The sequence below is a fragment of the Athene cunicularia genome, assembly GCF_003259725.1.
Source record: "Athene cunicularia isolate RWA chromosome 1 unlocalized genomic scaffold, athCun1 chr1_part1, whole genome shotgun sequence".
NCBI lineage: Eukaryota > Metazoa > Chordata > Aves > Strigiformes > Strigidae > Athene > Athene cunicularia.
In genome coordinates, this window is record NW_020799091.1 from 64314095 (window position 1) to 64341916 (window position 27822).

Consider the following 27822-nt stretch of genomic DNA (forward strand, 5'->3'; position numbering starts at 1 on the left):
ATGTTAGTTTCAAACTATCAAGAGCAAAACCAGCCAGTAAGATCTGGGGGCATTGATTTACCAACAGAGTAAGAGCCTTTTGACCCCAAGGAGCAATTACAGTCTGTTGCTGAATTGACACAGTACTGTGTTTTGATGGCTACCGTTACCCACCCACTCAGATGAAGGGAAATTCAGGTGCACCTGATTATCTCACCTAGCTAGTTTGCTAGACCAAATGATAAACCACAAAGGGCATGTGGGTAGGTAATGCCCAATCCATATCTGTGGGCTGAACAGCTGTGCAGCACCTGGTCTGCTTCATGTGGGACTGTGCACCACACTGAACAGCATCAGCGGTGTTGAGATTACAGGCCTCTTCGCAGCTCTTTGCCTAGATGGACAATGCCCTAATTTTTTCTCTAAAATAAGCAATCCTGCCAGACTCTGGTACATCTTGCTGTCAAGCAATAAATGGATGTGGCATTAAAGCATCTGACAATAATGCTCCTATCTGTGTAAGCTGACAATTAACATATCCTGCTGCCAGTAACACCCTCATCTGCAATAAAGTTCACTCAGTCATAACCTCACCTTGTACTCCTGACAATACAAAACATATTCATAAGACAGTAAGAATTAGCAGTGTTGGAAAACCACAAAACTGAAGGTAAAGGCTCAAGCTAGCCTTGACAACTATGTTCAAAGGAATTATACAACATTACCACTTATATTTTGACTTTTAATATATAGGCTTATTTATTTTGTACAGCATCATGTAATTATATTGTACATTACATACTATATATGATAGCTTCTGAATAAAATTTGACAAAACAGCACAAAAATGTTCAGAAATCCACTCAAATTCCAGTAACAGGAGAATTTTATTTGGTTGTTTTATTATTTTGCATTCACAAAAAGAGATAGGAATCTCCACATCACATACTATTCCCTCTCTATATATGAAGGCAGAAAACAGTATTGCTATTTGAAAATTTATACCATTTCTGGAACTCAAACAACTGAGGTCCAAACCATGTCAAGAACAAAATTTTAAATTCTACTCATTAAACTTCATATAGACAGCTCAAAATACCAGTTCTTACATGACAAATGTTATTATCCATAATTTCAAATCAGTCCTTCTGTTCTGAAAAATGAGGCCAAATGTGTCCCAGAACAGGGCATCTGAGAACCACGGCACCTGAGATCATTAATATTTCAATAATCCATTGATTTTAAGCTGGTTTTCAGTTTCTCACTGTGCTGATTGGTCTGCTTAAAACCTGGATATTTTCAGGCTTTGCACACAGTAAAGTCCTATACAAGCTCATCACTGTCAACCAGTTTCTTTCATATCACAGCCTAATGAATTAGAAAGAATTAGAAACCTGGTCCCTTTGATACCTTGGTTTTGGGTTGGGGTTTTTTTGTGATTTTTTTTTTTTTTACTCCTCACTCTGATTTATAGGATCTCAAGCAAGTCACATTTCTTTCTAACACTTAACTCTCACTGTATTCAATGTGAGGGAGTGACAATAGCTTACCTCAATACAGTCTTGTGATGCATAACTAAATAGCCATGAAGTGCTCTACAAGATGGAAAAATAGTATTAAGACCACTGGCTGACAATACCAGAAGTAAAATACAAGAGTTCCCTGGCACACAGCTCAGTGTTTAATTCACTGGATTATGTGGCCAATAGGGACAACTGCTAGAACAATAAAACTAGTAGTTGGTAAAACTGCTTGTTGACTTCTAGTATTTGCATGATTCACTGTAAATGTCAACTACTTAAAATTTCTTACTTTCCTTAAAATTGAAGAAAAACTAAGTAACGTTGCATAAATAGTTACCACTAACATAAATATTCTTTTTTTCTCTTATAAATGAGAAAGTGTTTAGAAAAAGATGCAACTGAGATACCACAAAAGTAAAAAAATACAAACACAAAAATACTCCTTCATATGGCTATTTTCACTCGCATACAAATCTGTACAAAGTAATCACAAATCTGCTCCCACTATTATTGAAAACAAAGCCCTCTGCAGAGTCCTTAGCATAAAGACTGTGGAACATCTAAGTAAATGGATAAAAATCAGAGTGCTGTTCATATTTACACTAGTTGTAATAAATGCTTATCATGGAGCCCAGAAACAGCTTTTAACAGTTGGGCTCTTGTAAAGATACAAACAGCGGAAGTGATAAACTGTACAAACAATTACAAACAGAGGACAAGCTTTCCAGAAAATATTGTGCTCCTCGTCTCTCCAAATGCTAGAGCTGACTATAAACCTTTTTGTTAGGAGTTCACAGCTTACATTACCAGTACTGTCCTAAAAGCGCCCTGGTCTAAAAAGCCTCCACAAGCTCACTCTGTGTAAATATTGTAACAAAATAAACAATGCAGAAGCTTATCCAAATACTGGCCGCCTTCAACTGATAAATTACAAAGGGAAATTTTTAATATCCTGCAGGAAATAAACACTAGATCTATTGTTTCAAAGTCACTGTCATAAGAGGCTTTGGGGTAAGGATATCAGGATAAACAGAATAGGCCTCAAAGTTAAAAGGCTGTTAAAAGCCTTTTCATCACCACTGGCATTGAAATGTGGCATTAAAGAGGATCAATATTTTACAAGAGAATGTTAGACTGAACAGGCTGTCATGAGGCGTTCCTTGGCATCACGTGCACAACAGCATATCATTTGTCTCTCCAAATAAACAGAAAACCTAACCTTGAATGTATTTTTACATATGTGTCACCACCCACCACGCTAACATGCTGGAATGAGTGTGCATTGTAGGTGTCATTTTCTGACCTGGTATATGCAGACCTGCATGCAGACTGAAAAGGCAAGAGTTTGTGTCCAACCCTACCACACAGAACTTCCTCTTACAATCACTGGAGACTCTTGCACAGGTCAGACATTCATGTCTGTGGCTTCCTAAGCAAATACTGTGGTTCTAAAGTGGCCTGTAATACATACTTAGAGGAAAAAAAAATTTTTAAAGTAACTGATTTATATTGACTTGATATCCTGCTACACCATTTTAATGTCTTGCTTTGTTATAATGACTGTTTTCACAATTAATATTGTGCAAATTAATTACAATAAATATTGTAATAAGAAATAAGATCTGCTTCAAAAGAGGGTAACTACAAAGAAAAGACAACTCTTACTGTGTACCAAAGTCTGCAAAGTACCAAACCCTAAACGGACCTGAAGTGATACAATTACCCACCTTCCCACGGTTTGGAGCAGGGCCTAGAAATCTGTCAAGGAGTGTTTTGGGTTTTTTTCCCCCAAGATGTACTTGTTGCCATTCTTGTGACAACCTGCCTACATAATTATTTAAAACAGTACCTGCTGATACTATTTTCAAGCTAGCTCCACTCCCTGAGGAATCAACAGTTATTTATAGGGTTATTTGAAATAACCACACCCCTCCTTGTATCAGCAACTCTGATAGTTCACATAGTTTTAATTATTTCTGTAGGCAGAATCCTGGCCCCACTGATTTATGCACACTCATAATTCACCCTACAGACACACAAGTTGAAAATGTCACTGAAACCTAAGCCATACTAATGAGCAATGCTTCCTTTTTATAGGGAAGCAACACATCTGTCCTAGAGCCACAGAACCCATAAAGCTGCCATGGCTCTGTTAAAAATACTCCTTTGCCAAAATAATCTCACCTGTACTTCTGAATCAGCATCAACATGCTGGAGTTGAAACCAGGTATCTCTGTTATGATACTTCTGTAGATCTTCTTTCTGTATAGCTACTTTTCCTGGAAATAAAACAAACCAGAAGCACAGTTTAAGATATGTTATAGCTCCCCCAAAGTAAGTTTCCATCAAAACCAAGTTTTAAAACAATGATTTAAGGACCATCCTATTCAAGAATGGCTTCAGAGCAAGGAAAGGATTCTTCAGGGCATACTTCTTTACACAATATAATTTGTGATGAGCAGCTTTTTCCACTTCATATTGTGAAAGACTTTAAAATTCCTATCATCATACTCACCTAACAGACTGAAGCATTGGACTCTGCGGATAAGCTTGTAAATACGCTTACAGTAAAAATGTCATTATTAACTTCTTTGACATGACAAGTTGGAGAGAGACTTTTGAGGCAGATGTCTAGCAATCCCAAAAGGAAGTTCCATGCATGGGGTTATTGCTAACAAAATTTCAGGATGAGGCTTTTCACTATGTTGTTTTGTAAAAGGGCAGCAACTAGAGATGTCAAGTCACAGCAGACTCCCAGATCTGCATTTTGAGGCCCTGTTGGCCTCCCTCCCTCAAATCTTGCAGAGTTTGCATTCCACAACACAGAGCCACCCAAGTACTACCCCTGACTGTACAAACAACCCCCACAGTAGAGCTTCCCCCCACCTCCTCACTTTTTTAACCCCCTCTTACTTCTACCAAATTAGCTGCTTTAGTAGTTATGGCAAGAGCAGCCAGTTCCATGATGTGAACTAATGTATGTGCATGCTAAAGGCTTATATATAATGTAAAGCTAAAACTTTTATCTTGCCCAGACTCTCTCAGGCATTACGTAAAGCACTCTGAGGGGCAATGAAACTTTGTCCAAGTGTCTTCCTTTGTATATACAAAGCAGAGCATGGCATGCCTGAGGAGCACATGATCCTCAGAAAGCAGCTTTGGGCTGGGTGACTCCCCAGCACTGAGCAAAGCAGCATGTTCAAAACAAAAGAATCCAGAAGTCAGAGATGCTCATGAGGCTAGAGAAAGCTGGTTTTGGCAACATGGTTTGGTAGCAGACTTCCTCTGCTAGAGCAAGTTGCTCACATACAGTTTGCAACCACTGATTTGCTATAGAAACACAAACTTTCTTTAACCAAATCCTGCTAGATAAAATACACCGATGGACACAGTCTTAGTGGGAGAAAGATTTCCAAGGCTTCCCAAAACCATGCAGTTTGGCCAGACATGAGTAATACATTACCCCAGCAAATGTTAACAGAATATATTTACAGAAAAGAAATGAAAAATAAATCCCCATGATATAAGACTACAAAAATGGCAAACAGAAAGGATTTTCCCTCCTGAAATCTAAAAGCTTACGAAAGTCCCAACAGCAAGTTACTGAGGGAACAAACACTGGAGTGTCAATTTTGGCCTTTTCCTTTAGCTGTTGTTGGATGGTTCCACCCAGCCCTCCTGTTGGCTGGGCTGCTTTATGTACCCTACTGCAGCTGATGCTGCATTCTGTCACCCTCACACTGCTTCTGCTGACAGTTTCCAGATTTCCAATCCCAGTTTCTAAAACTACTCTGCCATCCTTCCACAGCTGCCCTTCATAGTATCTGCCAGAGTTACTGCTCTAGCTTCCACAGAGCTGCTGACCCATTACTCCCAAGTCTTGATCATTCTGCCCTCAGTTCTCTTACCCCTGCTTGTCCTTTAGAGATTACCAGATCAATCTCCTGACAAACATTAAACTAGAGATTACAAGGCAGATTCATTATCAGGCTCTTTACTGGCTACACAGAGCAAGCAACTTGAAACTTATTAGAGAAGTGGTAATTAAATTACACAAACCTATAAAATAATATGGCAGAAAAGGCAAATAAGACTTCTGAATGGCGCTGAACAGAGGACACCAAGTTACACTGCTGAGAATCTCTGTAATGATGGCTGTGTATTTTTGAAGTTTCTACTTTTATTCTTCAGCCACAGTAGTTTGTGGGCAACCTAGTTTCTCTAAAACATTGAGAGGAAGACATTTAAACACGTTCCAATAATTGCTTTGGACCTCACTTGGAATTGTTTACTTTCACTGCTTGCTATCCTTACTGTACCCTTTAATCTCTTCAGAAATCCTCCACCTGACTGCAGTGTAGCATGCACTTCCCAAACACCCTTGCCCATAATCAGGCTCATTCAGTCACCCTCTATGAAGGGAACATTCTTGAGGAAAACTCAAGAATGATTTCACCAACACCTGCACCTGGATGTAGCATAAATGATGTTATCACTGCCCCCCCTCTCAGCAGGGAGTTCCACTGCTCTCTACACCAAGGATGGCAAGACAACCCAGGCAGGTCTGACCACACAGTCAATAAATAATTGTAGCACAAAGTGTTTGGAGGCAATAGTATGTGTCTCCAGCTCCAAGAGGGTTAACATGGTGATACAACTGTTTTGATTAGGAAACTGTTTGAACAGCAATGTTTGCTCTGCACACAAGCAAGTCTTATTAACTTATTGACTGGGCTGGCTAGAATCCAGGATTTATCACTGCATACCAAATGGTCCACAAAGGTGAAAAATCTACTAGGGAAAAAAAAATGGGCAGAGGACTTAAAAAAAATAGGGCCTATACTGTAGCTAGTCTAAACATATACAAAGGTGTATTACTGATAGGGCAGATTGTTTGATCTGCCCTACTAAACAATACTCTGTGTAACAGGAATGCCCTGCACAATTTCTATTTATAACTCCACCTGCACTGGCCATGTCCATATGTTGACCCAACCCACACTCCCCCTCCTCACCAAGCCTGCATAAGCCACATTGTGGGTGCTGTGCATGGTCAGGTCCTGCCTTCCTTTATACCACTCTGCCACCAGCTGACCTATGTCTGACCTGGCTCAAACAACCTCTAGTGTCACCAGAACTAGGTTAAATCTAGGCCAATAATCACAAACTGTTGGCACCCTTCACTTGACTTGACACTATATGGGCCTGCAATTCTGCTTGAAGATAAATCTGATGCAAGAGGTCCGAAAGGTTTACCACCACTACTTTACAGGACATTTTCCTCTTTGTGGTTCTTCAGTGAGCTCCCAAACTCAAGCCCATTGTCCCATGCTCTTTCTCAAGACTTGGGTGGCTGCCAGGCAGTGGTGAGACACTTCAAAACTTGCACCTGAGGCATCCAACCACTCCTGCTGGTTTCCTCAGAGCCACCCCAGGCTGCAGAGACTGTAGGTCTGTTTAAGCTTTTAGACATTGTATGGGGGGAGGCAGAAGACAGCAGAGGCATGTTGAGCAGTATAAGGTGTAATTTCAAAACTTAGTTAAATTACATTTTTAAAGGTAGATTCTCAGCAGTAAATGATGCAGTAATAGCATTCTTCTCATCTGAACTAATTTCTTTCTGAAGTCTGACATTCACCAGGACCTCAGGCTGGAGAGGGTATGGAAACCCCCCACACTCCTGCATGCTTTTCATCCTTATGGCAGTGGTTTCCCTGTGTCCCCCCAGTTCAGACTGAAGAGATCTTCACTAGCACATTTAAATCCTAAACACTGTGTTTGAAAAAAAGATGCAACATGGCCACACACCTGAACGCTTTCTTTTGTAAATCTCTCTTTAGGGAAAACAACAATCTACCAATAACGTATTACTTCAAACATGCAGCCATTTCACAGATGAATGAAGTTACTACCAAGGGCCTGGATTGTCCTAAAGGTACAAATTCTACTTTACAATCCCTGATGCAAACTGATTTAAGGGCCTCCTACTTTCCTCACCCTTGCACCCCTGTTCTTGCAGCAGGCTGTACTGAAACTGTTGAGGAAACTGATCCAAACTAAAGCACACTGAACAATGAAAACAAACATCCTGGGGGAAGAGAAGAAAGTTTCAGGGGTCATGTGTGGGTGTTGCTGGCATTTTTACACACAGATCATTTCAACTGACCTATTTTATGGCTTCCAAACTCAAGAGTCACATTAACACAGCTAGAAGATAACAGAAGGTCAATATTTTGGGCACAGAGGCAGAAATATACAACAGAAATAGGTAGCGATGTCTGGCTTCACCACTTGGGAAAAAGGGTTTGTGGAGGCATCGCACCCTCAGTGCCAATCCCTCACTGAGTTTCAAAAGCACTTCCTAGGCAAGCCAATGCAGCCCATCAGTTTGTCCCTGGACATGCCTGGGTTTGTTAATTCAGGGTTTAACATTCCCATACAAAGACTAACAGAATTGTTAATCTGGCTCATTCTCCATCCAGTCACAACTACCTTCTGTCTGTATTACCTGATGGCGACAAAAGGATTAGGCACTAGTTTGAAGACTACATCGCACCTTTTAGTACTCATTTGTCAGTTTGTAGTGTTTACCGCACAGCTGATATATATGAATATTTATGCCATATGCTAGATTAGTAGAAGATACATTTCTTTACCAAAAAGGAAATCAAGACAGCAATAGGACAAGAGTTTGTTACTTTAAAAGGGCATGAGGCTCTACCTGAAAAGTGATCCAACAATTATTTTACGGAACCCTAGAAACAGAACATTTCAAGGGGTCTTCTAACTTCTCTTTAAGTTTTCTTTATTTTGGAATACTTGCACAGTGAAAGCCACAGAAATTTGCATATTACTGCCAAGTGAGCTGAAAGCAATATAATGTAATATTCTTAATACATTATATTGCCTCCATTAACACTGACTTCAATATAGTTAATTTATAGCATAGGGTTAGGTCTGAGTCACATGTTAAAGGGCCCCAAATGCCTAATTAATTCAGTCTTCTCTCAGCTCCAAGCAGAAACTACTTTGCCTCCTGTGTGCTGCAGTATTAGGCAGTAAGAGGCCCTGGAAGCTACTTCATTAGTTGTTTCATGCTAGTATATTAAGTGAATAGACACACTGTATCAGTGAATTCATTTAAAATAATTGATATGAGGGTGCACAAGGAGAGTCACTTTCAATAGCTAGAAAGACTAAGGACAACTCAGAATCGATTTTAATCAACCTTTTAGGTGGCAAAAGCCTTATGAAACCTTAATTACTTTGAAATCTCCAACCAAGAAGCACTGCTGCTATTCCAAACTACCTTGGATTCTATAATTATCTGTATATGAAAGGTTATTTGTCATCAAAGTACAGAAACTTTGCAAGACAAAAAGAGCTGGATGCCTGCCTTGTTCAAGAACAGCACAAATTCACTTACCCCTCCCATAACACAGAAAAAGACTGAAACAAGCGATCTCCCTACTTGAGGATTAGGAAGATAAGGATGAGAATTAGGGGCAACATAAGGCTTCAGAGCCTTTGAAGCAGCAGAATGGCTCCCTGCTGGCTTCTGTGCAGTGCACCATGAAGCACAAGCACTGCTAGACCATCTGTTATCATGGGTAAGAATTAGTGCTGATAATGGCAGAACATTTCCAGCAGAGCAGAGGTGCATCCTACACAAGAGTACTGAGGTGTACTATATTCATGACCCCAGTTTTGTTTGGTTTTTGAATCGCTACTCAAAATATAATATCACTTATGAAACCCATTGTTCCCTATCACAGGATTTATCTTGGATAATAAGGCAAAGTAAGCTGTGGATAAGACATAGCTTCTATCCTTAAAAGAATAGCACTGCACAAGTCCACAGCATTGCATGGACTATCTATCAGGGTAGTTTTGCTGGTCACAATAAAAAAAAAAAAAAAAAAAAAAAAAAAAAAAAAGAAAAAACCCACTACCCAACCACCTCTGGTATCAACTCTCTGTCAGATGCTCTCTGGGCCCTTAAAATGTCCATACATTTGAGAAAGGTGATATAGCCTGTGGCTGGTTGCAGTGGGAGAGCAGTCCTAAAATCTAGATTTGCAGTCACTGTTCTCTGCCTTACAGTAGGCCTAGGCACGCTGCTTGCACTGAACAACTTTCTCCTTCACCCCCTCCATCACCAGGCCCTTCCAGGCACTGCCACCAGAAGCCACTGCTACTGCACCTTCTTCACAGTCACAGTCTTTGCTTATTTCAAGCGAGGGATAGACCAGACAGAAACTGCTTAACATCTGCTAGTGCTGACATAAGTCAAGTACTGCAGAAAATACAGAAAGCCCAGCTCAGACTACAGCAGTCAGAGGTAAGCTGGGAGGATGGATCTATGGTAATATTCCAAATAACAGATAGTATTAACACTCATTTGGTAAGGAGGAGGGTTGCATAAAAGGACGATCAAAGTTCTAGCACATTATGCTCAGTAGTTTTGTTTATAATATGTGTACTTGTCGGAGGAAAAAGGAAAAATATGTATTTTTGAAAGCTCAACTTTGTTTTCCTGCTTTTGTGACCATCTGTTATGTTAAACGATAATGTGAATGCATCCTAACAATTTATTCTGTGCAGAAAGTATTTATTTTAGGTTTTCCATGCAACTGTAGAGAATCTTCTCAGGATAACTCTAGTTTATAGCTTCGAGACTTGTCATTGTGGGACAGTCATCTGTTTCCTTTATTTCATTAGTAGCTATATTTATACCATACTGAGTAGCTATTATTCCCATGTCATCCAACAGTATATCACGGAAACAGTAAACCAAGTTGTGAGTGCTGCCTAAGCCATGGTTGGGGTGGGGGAAACAGAGGAAAACAATTTTCTATTAAAATCTTGATCTCTGCTTTGTGCTGTATTGGGAGATCTTTCCCCCACTTAGATAACAAGATGCATAGTTTTAGCAGGGATGGTGCTGTTTTCGATTTTTCTTTTAAACCAACAAAATGATCAAAAGGTGATGCTTCAGCTACATTGCACAGCTGCCTAATGACGGTAGATGGTTTGCTTGGACACTGCAAATAAGTGTGGGAACTCTACAGACCTCCTCAGCTTTGGAAGTAGTCATTAACAAAAGCACAGTCACCTCAAACAATTTCCAATTCCAGGGTCTTTTCATTCTGGGAGAGTGTCCATGAGCTATGATTTCATTTCATCTACTTTAGACCAGAGCAGCTAAGTTTAACTACTCCAAAGGCAAATTTGTTTTAGTGCCTTACTTCAACTCATCTAGTATTATTAAGCAGGAAGACAGTTACAACCTGCCAGGATACAATGGCCACAAGAGTTTCAGTTTGTTGTAGAACACACCTAACAACCCCTATGAAGGTGACTTACAGCTGTTCAGTTATAGCAAATGTAATTAACAGAATCACTCACTAGTCTCCCTGCTGGCTGGCTGCTCCTTCATGGAAGAGCTTGGGCATTTCATATCTGTGCTTTATTCAGAACTGTTCCATCCCCATCACAGCACAGTAACCAAGTCTGCCCCTCACTCAGGAATGCCACAGCCTCACAGAGGGAAGTTCTTACTCCCCAGTGCAGTACAGAGGTCAAGACTGGATACATTGAATTTACTTGTTACACCCCTCAGACCTTCACAGAGGGTGCATTTTGTTCTGTTAAGGTTCCTGCTTAACACTGATGTTAGCAAGGCAGTTACATGCATCTGTCAACCAAACAAATGAAGTGCTGGGGTGAAAAAACTCGAAGGTGATTTGTGATTTAAGGTAGAGTATAAATAATTGTGTACTTCTCACCTGAAGGGCATATATTAACTAATCTCTCAGCGCAGTGTTAAATGACTTCGTGTGGCACATTTCCTGTTTTTTAACTGATCTGTATGTTGAGGTCATGGCCTGAACTGTTCATTACACACCTAGGAGAACCAGCTAGGGCATATCATGGAGATGATTTCTTTAATAATTGAGCTAGATTTAGTGAAGTGTGAGAAAAGCCTTCTGTCCCACTGTACTGACACAGCTTGGGTCATTCAATATTTCTAAAAAGCTGAAAACTAAATATCAAAACATAATCATTAAAGAACATATATTTACATTTACCTTATTTAGCAGCACTGCTATCCTAATATTCCTTCTACTGCATTCAGCCAAAAGTATCTTTTTTCCCCATTATTACTGGAGGGGTATCAACTGATGGCTTTTCAAGTTAACCCCATCTCCTCAATGTTTTCCTCACTATAACAACTAGATGGAAATAGATATATTATACGGACACATCTTCTATCAAATTGGCCTATTACTCCTATTTGATCATTTGGAAACAAATCTAATTTTAAATAGAATTTACCATTACTTTCAGTAGTACACTTCTTACTCAAAGCATCTCAACGTACTATATAAATCTGTATATAAACTCTAGCCAGTAACAGTCAAGACAAATATCAATAATATAATAAACAAGACTAGATAACTTCCACAGTAACTACATATTTGCTACATTTTACTTAAAGACAAATCTTATTTCAGATCCACTGAGCTCTGCATTTTCCTCATTATATTTGCAATTCAACGGGTATCCAAGACACAGTTGTTCAAGAGTTGTATCTGTTTAGCCAATAAAAACCTAGATGACTTAGCAAATTATGATTAGGAAAATGCAAATGTAATAAACAAGCATGCACACTCAAAGATATCTTTATCTGCACAATTCTCCCATCCTGTATGCCAAAATACTATAGTATGTTCCAAAAATGTATCTCCTACACACGTGTTCCAGTTTCTGAATTTGTTTTGGTTCTCCTCGGAAGTTTGTCAGAGGTTTGGGGGGGGGTGGTGGGGGGGTGTTCTTGTTTTTAATTTTCTCGCTCCCACTCCTTCCACTTTTGGTGGTTTCAGCATTCTCATCTGTCACCCACTGAGTTGCATTTTGGATGTTAATGAATTTACCATCAGAAACTTGTACTTTATATTTGAATAAATAAAAGCATGCCTACCCTGAGCTCTAGTCACTCTGGAAATAAGTACTGTAACACCAAGACAAAATTCTGGCAATACTAAATAGTGATTCAAAAGGAATTCGGGTAGCCAATCATCTTCAAAATGTATCTACTGTCTAATTCTCACCATTTTGACACACATGCACCTTGTTCTCTGTCTTGAAACCCCTCAAAACCAGCCAAACAAACAAACAATGCAAACAGATGTCTTAAACATACCAGATCACACAGGAAACACAGGCAAATTCACAAGCTCAGTAACATCTGAACTTAAAATTTGTCTCCCTGGATGGAAAACACAACCCCCAAGTCCCTTCTCTGCGAAAATTTATTGCTGGGGTTCATGAGCATGGGTAACCACATTTTCTTCAGCAGAAGTGTCTCATGGTGACATAATATAACAAGCAATCTCTGTAATGCAAACAAAGGGCCCCTATTTGCAGAATTCGGCAGTTCAGCAGAAAAGAGCTTATTCTAGCACTACTCTGACCCATCTTTTTCAGTAGGGACCTCTTCCAAACCTCCCTTACTCAAGCCTCTTCAAGAAAAGGCCTCAAGACACACATAGAACAGCTATTTCTTTTAAATATTACAGACTTTGTTCCAAAGAAAGAGTTCCATTTCTCAAAAACAAAAAAACCAAACAACCCACCCCACTGTTTAGCCTTGCTGCTGCTGACTCCTGTTCAATAGGAACAACTGAAAATAACTGAAAATAACCACATGTAGTTACTCCAGAGCACTGTTTCTTTCCAGAATATTTTCCTATTACAAGCAGAACTTACAGAGTTAGTATCAAAGTGACAGTAATTATGAATTTATTTTCTTCTCTCTTGCTACTTATCACACTTCCACATCTTTGAAATGGTCTTCAAAATATGCCTGTGATAAGGAAGGAGAGGAACAGGAGGAGGAAGAGGTAACAAAGAATAGAACCTGATCAATCATTTGAGAAACCAAATAAGTCTCTATCTTCTGCAAGAACTTTTCATGAACAGCTCACTCCCAGTACCTTTAAGACAAGATTATTCTAGCAGCTCCTGAAGAATTCCCCTACAATGTCAGAGCTTGATCATTAAAACAGGAACTTAGGAAACATGGAGAAAAGGAAACAATTTTCACCCTCTATCTGCAATTTCATGGGTCTGGCTTGTGTTAAGTGTTCAGAGACCCTTGTTCCAAAAGAGGGAACAAAGCCCTGAGCAAGAAAAACCCCAGTCCATGGCCTGTTCATGGGTCACTGCAGCTGCAGAAAAACAGTGACATGCAGGAGAGCGGATGAGGCAATTTCAACAATGAAAACTCATCAGCTGAAAGGAGGTATTACTTTCATGTTACAAGGGGAAACTAGAGAGACCAAAAGGCTCACTAAAAAAAAAAATATTAAAAAATCGGAAACTGAACCCCTCCTTCCCAGGATGCTAGATGCTGTATACCCATGAGCTCAGTTAGGGACATAAGAGAATGATGACCCAGTTTCATAGCTCCTATTAAAAAATTAGAACAATAATTAAAAAGCTAGTGAATGCATGATAAACTAGTGTAACGGAGATTATATATATAAAGAGAACTGCACTACCACCCCATGCACTTAAACATAATGCAGTTTACAGCATTATACAAACTGGTGCTTAAGATCAGACAACTTCCTCACTACAAGCTCTGTCAAGACACACACACCTCATTGATAGCTGTAGTCATGTGATACCGGAGTTAGAAAACTGGTAGTCATACAAAACTTATTTCAAAAGTAAGAGATGAAAAACTGAAAAAAGTCAAAACTGTCAAAATGACTTAAAGTGGAAACTGTTCCCCTCAATAACTAGGCTTTTACAAGATTTGTATCCCTGAAGAGATAAATGGAGTGTCATGCAGTTTGCTGCAGCTGAAATGCATAGGAAATAGTATCTGGAAAAGCAGAGATCTTGCCCATATCACACAGTTATTTACCGAGTTATTCTGTAGGCAACAGCTTGCTCTGATACTCTCTATGAAATTCTGTTATGATTGTACTGTGGGTACCTGTGACTAGTAGCTATTACTCTGCATGTCATTAATACAGTCATAGTTTAACAATACTGCACGCAGGAAAGTGTAATGAGCCCTAGAAAACTGCAAGACTAAAGACCTCGCATTTAGAAAGAAAAAATGAAGAAATGATGTTTCCAAAACAATGCTTTATTGCCTAAGTTAAACTGTAATCTGTATTTACTGTAACAGACAGCACTTATCTACCAGCTTTTTTTAATAATATGTAATATTTGACATTTTTGTCACTTGACAAAAAAGGACAATACTGAGCAGTACTTACCACTATCATTGCCAGTCCTATCAAGACCCCAACTCATATGACTACATATGATCTAACAGTTAAAATCCAAGAGAAGTAAGCTGTAAAGAATGTAATAATTTATGAACACATACCTATGATGGAATCCCTTCGAAAAACATCTCTGTCAAAAATATAAAATGACAGATGGCGAAAGGTCCGAGGAATTTCACAGTAAAAGTCTTCTCCATAGAAGGGGCTGGGTAAACAAAAACAACATACACATAAACACACACAAAAAAAGAAATTAGTGTTGGTATCCTCAAGGAGCCAGTGTGTTTATACTTCAAAACCAGCACATCACTCTGGACTGTGAAGGTCTTTTCCACCCATGAATGTGTACTTTCAAGCATTGTTCCAACTTTGACTCTTCCCACCTATCTTAAATGCACACAGAACAGGATTTCTTAAATGTACAAAAAAGAACAGATACTTTTTCTATCTGGAAAATGAATGTCCCTAATCAAAGTGGGCAGAGACCATATTATTTGTTAACATACAGTGCCATGAAGGGTGGAGAGAATGCTGCCACACTATACTTACAACAGACCATTACAATAGAGATCACAAAAATATACACATGAACAGGATGAGCAAAACACAGTGTGGTTCGTGGTGCCTTTTTTTTTTTTTCTCTTTACAGTCATTGCTTCTTTTCCCTGCAAAGTTTCTTAAAGTCATATTTAGTCAACTGATGGTAACTAAGCCTTGGAGCTGGCACAATGCTTGTTACTTGATAGCACTGCATATCTGTCTATTTTTGCTTGCTGGAATTATATAGAATAAGTTCTTTTACAGTAAGACCAGATTGGGGAGGAAAAAAAAAAAAACAAAAAACACAAAAAAAACCCACCACTATCTCAGCATGAAAAGCTCTTTAGAGACTTAAGGGGCTTTCTTTGGATCCTATTGATTTAAATGGGAAAAAAAAAAAAAAATCTCAGACACCCAATAGAAACCCTTCCAGTTTCTCTCTATCCAATTATATGGTTAAGGATTTACTCCTAAGAACTATAAGCATATATCAACATTATTTATTCATTGACAGGTCTACCATTTTATCCAGACTTTTCATTCCAAGCCACTTATGGTTCAGTAGATCTAAATGAGTGGATGCAATGTGAGTCATACGGACAAATCCACCGAGCACTACTGATATAGACTTAAAAATAAATCTAATTCCAACAGACTGAAAGCCAGCAGGTTTTTTCTTCCCTTTTTAAACACAGGCCTCCTCATTGTCTTGGCTAAGCACAAAAATGGGAGACAGAATCGTGCCATGTCTTATACCATTATCAAAGGCTGCTTATGTTAGAAAATTAGATATCCAAAAATCATTAACACTTCTTTGCACCAACTTTAATTTTTTCAGCATTTTTTCAGGTGAGGTTATTCCCTTGACTTCTTTCAAGATATTTTACATTATCATACACTTCTGCTTGTATTTCTGCCTACAGTAAATATACACTCCCCCAAAAGTGCCACATTCCCTCAAGAGCTAGCTGACAAGTCTCACTCAAAACACACAGGCACTGCAAATTAGCTAGCCACTTGGTGTTTGAAGGGAGTACACCACATTAAATCAATGAAGTCCAGAGACATCACTCAATATTCAGTAAGAGATTATTTAAGTCACTACTCCACCAGCTACGTGGAAGAACACATATTGGATAAACAACAAAGCCCAAGGCATACCCACAGGTTAACCTTCCACCACTGAAACAGTTTCCTATTCCCTGGAATAAATGCACCCAGCCATAAATTATGGCAACTAACATGAGCCCTATTCAGACATCCCTACTGTGAAGGCAGGGGAGAAAAATCTAACAGCTGGAAATGGCAGCTGATTTGACTGTCCCAACTGCCACCCCTGATTCAGCACTCTTGGCTATGTCCTCTTTACCCATTCTGCTCTGAAAGGTGGTATTATCTGGAATCAAGAATTCAGCAGCCACCACTTGCTCCAGGCACAAAATGCATAAACTCTTTGGTACAAGCAGCTTCTACCAACCTCGGAACTATCTGATTGTCCTAGCAGCCGTGCCTCTGCTGGCAGCCCCGAGGGCCTCATTTTGTGTACATTACTTGGTGCAAATTTTCACACACAGGCTTAACCCAAGGGGGCTACACAAATGCATAAACATTTCCCAAATATCTAGTGTGCTATACATGCAAAACACTTGCATCGTTCTGAGCCCTAATACTCTGTTCAGCCATAAAATCGGCCTTTCTGCTGGAGGAACACAACAGATGAATTTACTCACTAATGACCTTAGAATGAAATGATACTTAATGAACTGTGGATTATATACCCAATCCTCTACCAAGATTACAAGGGAAGCTTCAGTAATACTGCAAGTCTAAAGGCAACATAAATACAAGTGAGACTTACACTGGGCATACTTTAATTCAGTTCAGCTGATTCTGGGGGAAAGAACAGGGAAGAGCCAACAACTTGGGCCCTTTTGCAAGTCCCCTATTAATGTCTGTCAGAGGTGGTAGTCAGGTGCAGAAGATAACCAAGACCACACACCACAGCAAAACAAACATGAGATTCAGAAAAGCAGAGTGAACAACAGGAAGCATCTAGTCCAATCCATGGTATCAGACGAAGATTGGTTAACAGAAGAAATACTATGAAGGCTGACTTAGCCATCCATGGACCGCATCTGGTGACTAGTTTTAGGCACAGGCTTCTTAGCCTGAGCAGTTCTTGCTGGCTGGTACTCTTCACAGGCTACATCATTAGCAGCCACTATCAACAGAAGAGAAGCTTTGTTCTGCTCTTGGCTTCCCCCTCCAAGATCTTGTACCCCTTGTAGATTCACCACCTCTCATCACTCAGGTAACACCCCTGAGGTGCACTGCCACCTTAATTAATACAGAAAGCAGATTTCCAACACAAGTGCACTCAATCCACACCTGAGAATTAGCCAGCAAAGTTAACTGTATGGATACACATCAACATAAATCTGATAGTCCCTGCCCCTCCCATCTTGTGTAGCTCTTCAGCAGCAGTATCTTCTTTCTGAAGGAATCAAAAGTAATTACACAAATGTTTCCAGCTTCCTCTTAAATGTGTGCTTTTCCTCCATGTATCTCTTCAGAACAGTGCTTGCTTTGTCTCCCACCCAGACCTGAAGAGCAAGAGGACACAGCAGTCAAACCCCATGATTTATTTCCCAAGTTAACTTATCTTGAGCATGAGCCTCAGGACTCCAGAATATTTGTTGGTTTTTTTTTTTTCCAAAAGAACAGCTAAATCCCTCCCTCAGTGTCCTCTCTCTCCCAAAAGCCAGAGTTAGTCTGATGAGGCTTCAGCAAGTACTTTTATTTTGACATAGCAATTAATAAAAAGCAGCAGCATCTGCCTACACAGCCCTCAGGAGTCTGACAAAATTCTCCAAAACAAATACTAGAACGAGCCCAGCTGAAAACTCGAGAATCTTTCAGAATAGAGTTCAGATTCAAATTCCAGGTTTTGAGTTAAGCTTTCTTTGTAGATTAACAAACCCTACACTTAAGAGAAATTTTAATCATTCAAAGAGGAGGAGAAATAATGAGGGGCCCCTCCCCAACCTTGCAGCACAGGCTGCACATCAATGGGGTCACAAGGGAAGAGCACACACAAGACCAGTGTAGTCATTATTTCAGTTTCTTCTGGACTTCAAACAAGTAATGGGATATAACTGCTGAGAGCGGGATCTTGCAAGGACAGAAACAGTGGACATCAGCTGTAAACGCAGTTCAGTTCCTTCCATGCTGAATATAAAAGCATTTTCAAACCCAGATTCTTCAACAAAGACTACTAAGTTTAGAACAGTTTTAGTAATTTCTGTTTAGTTTTGCTATCACAGAGATGATCAGAGTAGCATTGCAGGCACCAACTACTCTTTAGTTACGAAGTGGGACTTGTTCTGAAGTCTCTATCTCTTGTTTTCCTGATGGGATTAGAAACTACATGGAAAGACCTGTACCAATTTTTAAATCCTTGCTCCAAGCTTTCAGGCACACAAAGGCCTGACACTCCGCATACCCTCACACTTCACAACCGTTTCGCACCTCTCTTCCAGGACATACCCATCACCTTGCTATGCTCTGCAGGAGGGAAGCTCTACCTCAGCAGTCACTTTTTCAGGAAGCACTGGCCTCTTACCACACAACTTTTATATAGCCCCTACCATGGACACATACACTGATCAATCCCTCCTTAGGACACTCCCTAGGATGTTTCCACAGCTCTCCTGACAGAAGACACACACACACACACAGAGAATGTAAAGTATCATAGAAGCATAGGAATGGTGTAATGGATTTGAATCTCTAGGCATACTCTCCCTTCACCAACAATTTGCTTGTTCTGAATGCTCATGGGAGCAGGAATACCAACAAATCAAACCAAAAAAGTTCCCTCTAGGTATTGTTTCACTCAGAGCTATCCAGCTTAGAGCCCTTTCAATTTGAAGGTATCTATTTCTGAATCTCTTCTAATATGTGTTTTGGCAATTGGTACTTTCAGGAGGAGACAGGGAATGAGGAGTAGCAAATTACTGTGTAGATCAAGTAGAATGAAAGCAAATAAGAAAGAGAATCCTCATTTCAAACATGATGAATGGGAACTTCTTACCCTAGAAAACATTCAAACTTGTCCAATTTTACACATTTTACTAAATTCTTGAATACTTGAAACTTTAATTCCATACCTTCAGATACCTAATGAAATAATCAAAATAATATCAACAGAGAGGAACAGACTTCATAAAACATGTCTCAGTGTAGAAACATTTTAGTTTCAGTCTGTGTTGCAAAACCTCGTGCTTGTTTCTCAATACTTTTTGCTAAAGCAGTTTTGGTTTTGGCACCAGTACTTCAGTGGATGAAGTGAAAGACTTGCATCATGAATAATAATGAAACCCCTCAAACCAGAATTCTTTGTGTATGGACTTTTTTTATAACTGCTTTTGTGATTGAAAGTAAGGACTATTAACATGCCACAGACAACTCCACATCCTCTAACTATTTTAAAACGTTTAGAAATACTGGATTCATCCTGCTCCATGAACTCAAGACCACAGTTCACATTGCCATGTGAGTGGGAAGCAAAATCAGTCTGTACAAAGGAGTACACTTGTTTGTTTCTACTACTAAGCTTTTTCTACTTCTTGGCTAATACACTTTATACTGTGCTTTGCAGCATATGTAAAGGGAGTAGGGTAGAGAAGGTTTATTCAAAGCAGATACAGCAAGCCAAATAAAATCTGAATACACTTCAGTCTCCTGCTAGACACAGAGCTACAAGACAACAGACAAGTAAGACAGGCTCTGTAAGAGCCAAAGTTGGCAGATGTCATGGTAGCTTCCTTACACCATTTATTAAAAATACCTAGTATTATATTTGAAGCACAGATTTGGCAGAGAGCATGCAGCAGGAAGTATATGGAACAAAAGGCAACATCTAAATCCAAACACACCACTTATGCCCACTGTTAAGTCTGCACTTTAACAAACATCCACCAAGCCTAAGGAAATTTTTTCTCGTGTCACTGTGCAGAGACACACAGATGGACAATGTTGTGCTATGGCCACAACCACTGCTACCACATAGAGAAACAATAAAGCAGCATGTATTTTATCAACCCTATGCTCAGAAGAGACAGACACACACATGAGCTACAGTTATCATCCTCGCTTGACAGTTGCTGGTTTGGCTCAATGAGGCTTACAGGGATTATGATAACTTTAAGCAGCAGCCGTTTGGCCCCTAGTCACCTCCCAAAATATTCTGTAAAACGACACACACAAGCAACAGAAGTCACATTACAGCTGCATTTACTTTTTTTTTTTTTTTTTTTTTAATCACTCAGAGCAGCCTACAACACCAACAATTGTAACTCACATGGGTGGCTTTTGTGGGGATAAACGCTCTCATTCATAAACCCTGCTTTGGGTCTCAAGGCTCACTTCATTCTCCTCCTTCCATTAAGTCTTGCTTCCCTTCCTGGCACGCTTCCCAGCTGTATTACTTCCCTACACAACCATACAGTCTTTGCCTTCAATAATATCCCTGACCAGGCTCAAGTTGTACCCATATCCATCTTATCTTCTCCCCTTAAAGTCTTGGGGTGGTTCACAATTTAAGTCTATTGATATTAGGAATTCAAGCCACAGTTAGATGTAGTCAAATGCAGAAGACAGCAGTCCCTGGGGCAGACAGCACACGGACGTTCGAGCTGGGAGCATGCAGGAGAGAAGCTGTAGAACAAGCTCAAGGCCTCTGGGTTGGAGGAGCTGTTATTTCAAGGAGGTGAGCTGGCAGTGTATGAATATGAAAGCAGCTAATGGAACTAACTCAGATACAACAGCTAATTTTGGTGACACTCCAACTAAGGGAAACAACTTTGTGTTTAAAATTTGAGAAATGGCCTGCATCCAAGATGTTATCAGAACACAAGAGTTTAGCTATGCAGCCATGAACTCCAAGCATAGGAAAATAAAGGGTTTAAGCAAGTCTAGAATTAAAAAACAAGAACATTAAATATGGCAGCATAATTACTTAGAGAAGGTTCTGAGAGCTACTGAATGAATGTTACCTAATCTAATACTAAAACAAAGACACAGCAACCTCTTGTTAAAGAGAACAGAGCCTTAACCATCAACTCAGCACATTTTACTATACACTCACTAGCATTCTGTAGACTTACAGTTCTCACCGTTACCTTCACTGGAGACTAGCAAAAATGGGGTGGGGAAGGTGCCTCTGGCTTCATTTGCCGTTTCATTCAGGCTTTGATCACTATGTTTAGCACGTAAAAAATTCCTCAGTGAAATAGTGGAGAACTAAATAATCATAGACTCAAGACGCTTGGCTCAGGTCTCTAAAGTACACGCTGTCAGCCATTTGATTCTTAACATACAACAGTTTTTGCCTTTATTCATATCCTTGAAACAAATTTAGAGTTGTCACATTCCTTCCATTCTTCACCTATGATTTGAGAAGCTGCCTTGATTTCCTGTTGCAGCTGACACTGCCCTTTAAGTGAATGGAAACATTTGATACAAACAGCAAAGGCAAAGTCAGTCTTAATGCCAACAAGCCAAGAATGTTTATCCTCGGGGAAGATCTGTAGCTAGGAACAAGTCCTGCATGGTGGAGCCTCAAGTTTGAAGCTACTCATGAAGGAAGGTAAGTAGTTGGTTCAGCAAAGGAAATTAATAGGCAAAATTCTTATCAGGCTGTCTACTTGGAGCTCAGAGCTAAAGAAAGGTTGTAGATCTGTATATTTAAAAAAATAGGAATTCTCACACTTTCCTTAGCACGTAAAATACATGAGTCCCTTCACATACATCTCTGCTAGGTTATATGGAATGGATCCAACTCTATTCAGTGCCTTTGCAGATGATGGAGATATATATATATTTAACAACAAATACAAAACAGAGAAGCATATTAAATCCTGGCTTTAACTGACCTCTCCCTCATATCTTATGACTTGCATGTGACCTTCTTAGAATTTACTAAAAGCTTGTGCCAAGGAGTTTATGAAAACAGTGCTGCTTTAAGAGTTCAAGATTCTCTTCCTGGGAACCTGGAGAGCTTGCTCTGACCAACCCACATGTTCACTGTGCTTGTCTGAAGATCCCCAGAGAAATTGGAAGACTCTGAACTGCCCCACATAAACAGTACTTTCACACTGCTCTGTGGTTTCATAGGAAGGCCTGCCCATATTGTAACCCTTGACTTGTTTCAGTCAGATGCTACCAAGTTATCCTCACAGCAGCCCTCAAAATCTTCCAGCACAAGGCAGCAGTGCCACCACCCAGTTTAACAGAAACCAATAGAAGCTGGATGGCAGGAATGATTTAAGTTCCTAATTGTAATTTATGAGTCCCACCTGACTGCTAAACAGAGGAGTTAAGGTTCACCATGCTGGTTGCTCTTGGTTTGAGATGCAAACTTAGATAAAGGGCATCAGACTCAGAGATTCTCTTCAGAGCACTGGTACAGGCACCGGTCTGGGCAACAAGATGTGCTGGTTCAGTACTTAAGAGTTCTGAATGACTTGTGCTTTGTTGATTTAAGAGGTTACTGCTTTCAACTGTATTCTCATGCCTCTACTGCAGCCTAATAAAATAAAAATCTGTTGCCAAAGATTCGGACAGAGCTCAGGGAGGCAACTTCTTACACTGTCCCAGTATAAAACACAGGGGATCATGAGTCAGAGTCTGAAGGCTCTGCCACAGATATCCTAAGCAAGCCAGAATTGGACATTCATCCAAGTCCATCTGAGAAGGAGAGATAACTGCTTCCTTTCTCCCATTTGCCAGTTGTATTTGAGCTTTACATCAGGAGAAGGCCTGCCTAGAAAAATACACATTTCTGCAGTGCTTAGTGGAAGCTTAATGAAGTTCAATTGAGTGAAAAGAAAAAGAAGGAAAAGAAAACCACAACCAAGCCCTCCTTGAATTCCCAAGCACACAGGACAGGGTTTCAGCATGACTTTAATTATAAGCCTTTTCATACAAATAAAAGAGCCAATTAATGCAGATAAGTTGGAAAAGATATGTTTCTCCAGGACAAATCTGATGAGAAGACATTGTTTCAGAGTCAGTAGTGCTAGGGCTGCATATGAAACACCTTTCAATTGAAACATTCACACAAAACATTTTATTTTTCATAGGCTACATGAAAATAATGTTCCGAGCTTACTGGAAGATGGGGGAGTTACCAGTATGAATGAAAATACAGACAATTCTTAAAGCTTCCTTTACATTAAGTCAGCCCTGTGTCAGCCATGAAGTGATACGAAGTAGAAAATAGGCATGAGCAACAGAGCAGAGCCAGTGTTCTCCCCTTCAAACTACAGCCAAAGGCTGTGTCACCCACGCAGACGTTCAGGCAGTATTCAATTATTTTAGTCATGCACTGTCCCAGCTTCACATCCCTGCTCCCACCTAACATCGCATATCACAGCAGCAATACCCCAGAAAAGGGGACCCAACACACACTTCACTATTATGTCGACAAGCACCTGTCAGAGAAACACTGTACATGAAAGCAGGTATTTCTCTGCTGCATACAAATTACACGGGCCTTAGGGCACATAAACCTTGCCTGTCCAGTAATTCACAGTTACTCAATGGATTGAGTCAATTTACAAACAAGCATTAAAGAATGTAACAGCATGACTAGCTCCTCAGCTATGTGCTCATCTCGGAGTCTTACAAAAAACAATAGGCGACTGCAGTACGACCTGAAATAATTTGAAAAACATCTTCTTCTGGAAGTATATGCACTTGTTTTAATGTACGTAAACAGTCATAAAAGATTAAGTACCTGTTTGAGTGTGCCTCACTAAATAAAAGCAATTCCTACTCACAGATTGGAAAGACATCCCACTTTTACCATTCATGTATTTGGAATTTTTGTCAGCTTTTCTTTTATACAACAGAAGAACAAGAAGAGAGAAACAACTATATGGATAAATGTAAAATTCAGTTGATAATAATGTCTGTAAGTGAATATTCATGGACTGTGAAGAAGTTTTTCAAAAACAGTACTTGCAAATAGAATCTCACAGAGGGAAAAGGTAGACTATCACTGAAGACAGGAATTCACTGGGAGAAGAAGCAACAGAGATCATCTTTAGTCAACCCTTAGATCAAATTAAATAGGACTTTTGATTTTGAGAGATCATGTGGAAGGTCCCCCTATTTTGGTCAGGACTGATAATATAGAACCTATTAAAAGCCTTCAGCAATAAATATGGAAAAGCCAATGCAATCTACTGCAGTGCTTCAGAATCTTTAACAGGAAGATTTTTCCTCACAATAAACTTTAACCTAAACTTCCTCCCCCACTGCTATTTTAAGTTCATTATTACTTGCTATATCCATACAGGACATACAGAGAAATTACCTCCCTCTTTTTTTTTTTTTTTTTTTTTTTTTTTGGGGGGGGGGGTATATGTGTGTGGTGTCTTGTTGCTTGGGGGTTTTTTGTTTTGTTTTTTTAACGTATTTATATAGTTATATCTACTCTTATCCCTCTTCTCTAGGCTAAATAATTCCAATCTCTTAACCATTCCTTATTGGTTATGTTTTCCAGACCTCTGATCATTGCATCGCTCTGAATTCACCTCAATCAATGAAAACAACTTAGCTCCACAGAAAACCAGAAACCTTCCAGTTCTGCACAGCACCAGTGTACCTCTTCAGCTTTATAATGATACCTAAAGACAGATAAAATTTTTCCCACTGAAGGAATTACACTTGTTTATTCCTACTACTAAGAGTTTGTTTTCTCAATAGAATTTTAGAATAGAATAGAATAGAATAGAATAGAATAGAATAGAATAGAATAGAATAGAATAGAATAGAATAGAATAGAATAGAATAGAATAGAATAGAATAGAATAGAATAGAATAGAATAGAATAGAATAGAATAGAATAGAATAGAGAATAGTACTTGGATTAGTTTAAGGAAATTATATAATCTTCTCATACATCCCCACGCTCCCACCTTCCACTCCCTGCAATGCTCTAATGGTCACGCAGCAAAAAAACCTACTGTGCAACTTCTAGTTGCAAGCAGGAGGTCTACAGTAGGTTGACCCAGGAGTTAATTTAAATGAGTTACAAAGTTACTTCTAAAGAAACAACTGGTTCAGGGACAACTAGTTTAGGGACACTGCATGTCAGTTATGGTTTTAAACCAAAACAAAACAGCATACAGATCAGTCTTTGCGATCAGTCTTTGCTTTTTTCTTTTTTTAAATACAGTACACTACAAACAGGAAACAGCATCACCATTCAAAAACACTCCAATTGTGTTGAGCCAGTTGAAACAAAAAAAAGAAAAGTCTCCATTGTGGACACCAGTATACCATATCAGAATATAAGGTGAGGAACAAAGACTCAAAGGTGACAAAAAATTATGCGGGAAAACTACTAAAGTAACTTAAGGGAATAAGTCCCAGTTCAAGCTACTCAGTCTTGCATCCTCAAATGCATTAAGTACTTCTGGGGGGTTGGGGATGAGGTCTAGAGCTATTTCTCAAAGGAAATTATTTGCATTAACAAGACAAATAGCAAATTCCTAACTGTATTACCCAACTCTCACTCTTTTCCCACTTTATATTTTTAGTTATAAACTTGACTATTCCTTGCTTCTTCTTTCCCTCCACTCAAAAAAAAAGCCTAACTTGCCAGAGTACACATGTATGCCCAGCCTTATTCTTTTTTTTTTTTTTTTATGTTTGGGGATGTCCAGGAGAACACATTTTAACTTTTGCTACATGCTCCTTGTTCTGTTTTGTTCTGCATTTGGCTTCTACAGTCTCACAAGAAGTGTCCAAGATAATCAGACAGGCATCTTATGTTCAAACATCTAATTTCAGTTGCATCCTCATGACAGGAGAAAAAAAAAAACAAACACAACAACCCTAACTCTACCCATCAGGATAGCTAGACCAATGCAAAATTTTAAGCATAGACAGACACGAAGTGGAGTTCAGTGCTCCCTTCTAAGCTGAGATCTAAAAAGCTTAGGGAAGTTCAAAACAAATACTGCAGAAAGAAAAGAACACTAGCTGTACATTCTTAGGAAAAGAGTCAATACGTCTTGCCTTGGTGAAGACATTTTCCCACATATACAGGTAGAAATTGTGACATTAATAGTTCTGCCACTGGTGTTCTTAAACTGTAAGAAGGATTATATTCATCACCCCTCTTCCCCCCTCCCTAAAAAAAAGTATCTTTGGAACATCAAAAAAATGTAATAAGCAGAGACTGCGAAGAGTTAACAGAACACGTATATATGTATTTGTTACCATAATGACTTCACTATTTTGGTCCTGAAAACCTCCTCCTGGTCCAGGTTTACAGTACAGTAGCAATCTCTCATCTTGTTTGGCCCCGGATATGTAGGAAGATTTTTGGCTTCACCTAAAGACAAGAAAGAAAAAATCCAGAAGGATTACATATTAAAACATTATCCATAAATTAGTCATCTGTCAACTAATGCAGTGTCAGCAACATGGCTAAAACGAAGTATTACATTGTATTTTTCTTCCCAAATGTGACATGTCTATTAAACTTAACAGTAGTATTCTGTTTCCAAGGCAGCAGCTCCTGACAGTCACCGAGTTCAGACTTCAGCAGTAGCCAGCAACAGCTCAACAGTTTGTTGTGGCCGATTTATTTACATATATTTGGGTGCTTCCTTGCAAATTTGTGTTTCAGTTTTCATCAGTCCTCCCACAAGATACCAGGAACACAATACACCATGGTAATAAAGCATTCCAATACAACCCACTGATTTTATGCTAAAGGCATTACCAAAACACAGCAAATAAGGATCAATCCTCCACCACTCTCCGAAGATGTGGAGATGGAAAAGAGTCACTATTTAACAGTCAACAATCAAAGCACTTTGTTGAGGCAATTAGCACTTGCAAAGCTGCCTAAAAGTCCTTGCACAAAGGTACCATGCATATCATGAATATTCTTCACAATAAATATTTTTTTCAAAAATGCAACAAGATACATGTGTGTATCCTATATTAAGAAAAAAAAAAAAAAAAGACCAGATTGAGGAACTAAGGGTAACCAAGAGACGACAAAACAAAAGAGTACAAAACAAGAATAAAACCACAGCTTTCCCCCTCTACATATCCATTAATAACTAAAGATGAGCACTAAACTTCCTTGGCAGACGGATAAAATCAAAACCCTCAGGCAGGAAACTGGGTAATGTTCCTACTGGCTTTGCTAAAGCACCTTAACACTATGTGGGGGAGTGACTTAATTCTAAAGCAGAATTTAGAACTCTCAAAGAATGACTAAATGTAAGCCTACAATGCATGAGGTCTTATGTACCTTCACTCTTTCAGTACCTGAAGATTATTACATAGCATGGGAACTAGATCCTTATCTCCTGGTAAAAATAAAAAGAACAAACATAACAATACAAGGAATAAAACTAAAACAGCCAAACTGAGTGAAC

The 27822-nt window shown here is 39.3% G+C and overlaps 1 protein-coding gene across 2 annotated transcripts in view; it reads right to left on the bottom strand.

Moving 5' to 3' along the window:
* RASA3 (RAS p21 protein activator 3) overlaps positions 1 to 26762 on the bottom strand; it is a 96559-nt gene extending 69797 nt beyond the window's left edge. For both annotated transcript variants that reach the window (XM_026851067.1, XM_026851057.1), the window contains exons 1-3: positions 26648 to 26762; positions 14914 to 15017; positions 3687 to 3781 (exon numbers count right to left, since the gene is read on the bottom strand). In XM_026851067.1, coding sequence (XP_026706868.1) covers positions 3687 to 3781; positions 14914 to 15017; positions 26648 to 26721 — 273 coding nt within the window. In that variant the 5' untranslated portion in view covers positions 26722 to 26762. The remainder of the gene's footprint in view (positions 1 to 3686; positions 3782 to 14913; positions 15018 to 26647) is intronic.
* Positions 26763 to 27822: the final 1060 nt, after the last annotated feature.